Below are 2,977 nucleotides of genomic sequence, written 5' to 3'. Positions count from 1 at the left end.
CTCAGGAGGCTGAGGCAGGAGGATCACTTGAGCCCAGGAGTTCAAGACTAGCCTGGACAACATAGCCAGACCTCATCTCTACTAAAAAAAAAAAAAAAATTAGCTAGGCATGACAGCATGTGCTTGTAGTCCCAGCCACTCAGGAGGCTGAGGCAGGAGGATTGCTTGAGGCCAGGAGTCGGAGGCTTTGGTGAGCTATGATGGTGCCACTGTACTCCAGCCTGAGCAACAGCGTGAGACCCCATCTCAAAATAAAATAAAATAAAATAAATAGAAAAAGCAGCTTGTATTACTATTTAATATCTCTCTCTCTGAAGAAAAAGGCAACAGAGTGTAACAGGCAGGGAGCACACTGGGCTCAAGGAAAATTTCCTAAATGTACCTGCATGGCTCAACCACTCGGAGGCTCAGTTTCCAAGTCTGTAAAAGGAAACAGTTGGATCTGATGCATCTAAAAGCCTCACCTCCAAAACGCTAATGCTCTGTGACCATGAAACAGACCATGACACAAGCTGCAATGAAACAGTCGAATCTTACCAGCTAAGAAGATGTACAAAGTGACTGACTCATAACACCAACATTTGGGAAAGGATTGGTGTGAAATAATGCGGAGCCTGTATGTAAAGTTCTCTGAGGGCAGTGACCACAACTTACATTTCACAGCACCTGAGACAGTGTCTTGCTTACTCTAGGTACTCAGTGAATTTGTTACAGGTGACAAAGAGATTCAGCTGCATGCATTTAAGGCAGGGACTGGAAATTCACCAGCCTAGAGGGGTTAGGGAGTCAACATCAAGGGGCATTCATCCAGAGGGATTCAGATCACTACACAACCCAAGCCAGGTGTGGTAACCCAAAAGATCAGCTGGTTTTCCAGAGAAATAAAGAACCCAGTTTTTCATGTGCAAACCTCCTGATTGTTAAAGTATTAGCAACCGGTATAATTTTTTTTTTTTTAACAGTAAGGTCCCTGTTAGAGAACAAAATGTCAGTCTCATGAGAGTAGGGCGTTTTGTCTGTTCTGTTCGCTGTACTGCTATATCCACACCAGGGACAAGGTTTCAGTATGCGCAGGGGCTCAAGAAATAGTTGTTGACTCAATGAACACGATATAAAAACACCCAGGAGGAGAGAAAGCTGGAGAAGAATGAAGGCAGTTGCACAGAAACACAAAAAACACAATCAAGAAATGACGGTGAAATATCTTGATTATTTCTACGTCTTTCATAAAGTACCATCAGGACACAGGACAGCAATGTAATCTACATCAAGATGGCCAGTAGGAAATGTCTGATTTCAGAATCAGAATTACTAAAGAGTGTCCCAGACCATCTGGACAGGCGGCCCTTGGGCTTAAGGAACACACTTCATAATGCGTTACAAAACCTGCTCTCTGATCTCAAGGTCACTATTAGTATGAGGGTGGGGGTGGAGGCAGGTGTCTGACTTTTCCTTCCTTCTAGAACCCCTGGAAACTACAAGTTGCAAGAGGCCTTACCAGGCAGCTTCTGAAATGCCCTGTGCCATCTACGGTCATACCACCCTGAACGCACCATGTCCCCAAGGCAGACCCAGAAGGTGGCATGGGCACACAGAAACATGTACCCAGGAAATCCTAGGAGCCCTGCCACTGCCAGTGGGTAGATTCATTCAACGCCTGACCTCTGACCTCTTCAGAGTAAAAAAGCAGCAAACAAGGGGGCCCTGAAGATCACGGATCCGCTTGTTAAGGAAATACATCTGCTGGGTTCCACTGTTTCTCTCCCAACACCATCCTATAGGTACAAAAACTGAGACCTAGAGCAGGGGCAGGTCGCAGAGCTAGTGGGGTGTGGAAATGACTCCCTGCCCCTCCCCCAATCCTCAGCAACCCGCTTTGCAGAACGCAGTGCTTCACCGTTCACTGCCAGCCCTGGAACAGCTCAAAGGTGCTTTCAGAGATCTTTGGGGTCTTATTTCCCAGTCCCTCTCTTCGGCATTTCCCAGCCTCTTCCTTCGTTTTCTCCTAAATTACCTCCGAGGCGCCTGCTCTTCTCCTCTTCCTTGTCCTACCCCAACATAAATCCCCTTCCAAAAATGAGGCCCAGGCCTTGCTCTGGTACCCTCCCAACTACCCGGACAAATGACCTTCTGCCCCTACCTCCATCCATCCCTTTCCTCTTTACGGGAACCTTTCAGGGTCATAATCCCATCGGGCTAATAAACATTAACAGGACAACAACTTAATTGGGGGGGGAACTTCTGCACAGATCTCTAGGGTAATTCCAGTAACTACTCATTAAGGCAATCAAGGCAGCTGACAACTCTCCATTTTCAGAGGCGGAGGGGAGCCGGAGAAATAAAAAAATGGCTTTCCGGCCAGGAATCGATGCTCTTTAAAATCATGCCGCAGGGTTTGGAGTAGCAGTGGATCAGAACTTCGGGAGGGGTCTGGGCTGTGGAGTCTGGGGGATAAGACATGTGGTCTCTAGGTTCTAGAATATGGGTTTGGGGAAATCTGAGTTTCAGGGGGTCTGATTCGAGAAGATCTCGGGTCTAAGTTTTAAAGAAATGGGGTCTGGGCTCCAAGGAATTTGGGGTCTGGGTTCCGGGGATCTGGAGTCCGGCTTTTGAAGAACCTGAGGTCTGGCACCCCTCAGTCCTTACACAACCCCATGATAAAAACGTCCCCTCCAGCGCGACTGGGGAGGAGCTGCGGGGAGCCCGCGGACAGCACAGCCTCGGAAGAGGTAAGGACTCCACGCCGCCCGGTGTCAGAGACGACGCCAGCGCGGCCCAGAGGGGCTGAACCACCGGCCCGGCGAGTCGACGCCGGGCCGCGGGGCGGGCGCTCACCTCGATGAGCGAGTAGTTGATCTCCACGTCCGACTTGACGAAGCCCCCGCAGCCCACCACGATGTCCTCCGAGCCATGCGCCGACCCCACGCCGCTCAGAAGCAGCACCACCGCGGCGGCGACCACCGTGGGCCCCGGCGGT

The 2,977-nt window shown here is 50.0% G+C and overlaps 1 protein-coding gene across 1 annotated transcript in view; it reads right to left on the bottom strand.

Annotated features, from left to right (window-relative positions):
- LOC105517683 (nodal modulator 2-like) overlaps positions 1–2,976 on the bottom strand; it is a gene marked incomplete at its 5' end in the record, with an annotated part of 63,883 nt that extends 60,907 nt beyond the window's left edge. Inside the window, one exon of the mRNA XM_011950300.1 lies at positions 2,836–2,976. Within this exon, the coding sequence (XP_011805690.1) occupies positions 2,836–2,976 (141 nt within the window). The remainder of the gene's footprint in view (positions 1–2,835) is intronic.
- Position 2,977: the final 1 nt, after the last annotated feature.

Source organism: Colobus angolensis, unplaced genomic scaffold, assembly GCF_000951035.1.
Source record: "Colobus angolensis palliatus isolate OR3802 unplaced genomic scaffold, Cang.pa_1.0 Scaffold305, whole genome shotgun sequence".
NCBI lineage: Eukaryota > Metazoa > Chordata > Mammalia > Primates > Cercopithecidae > Colobus > Colobus angolensis.
The sequence above is the reverse complement of the archived record's forward strand: the minus strand, read 5'-3'. Positions and strand labels throughout refer to the sequence as shown.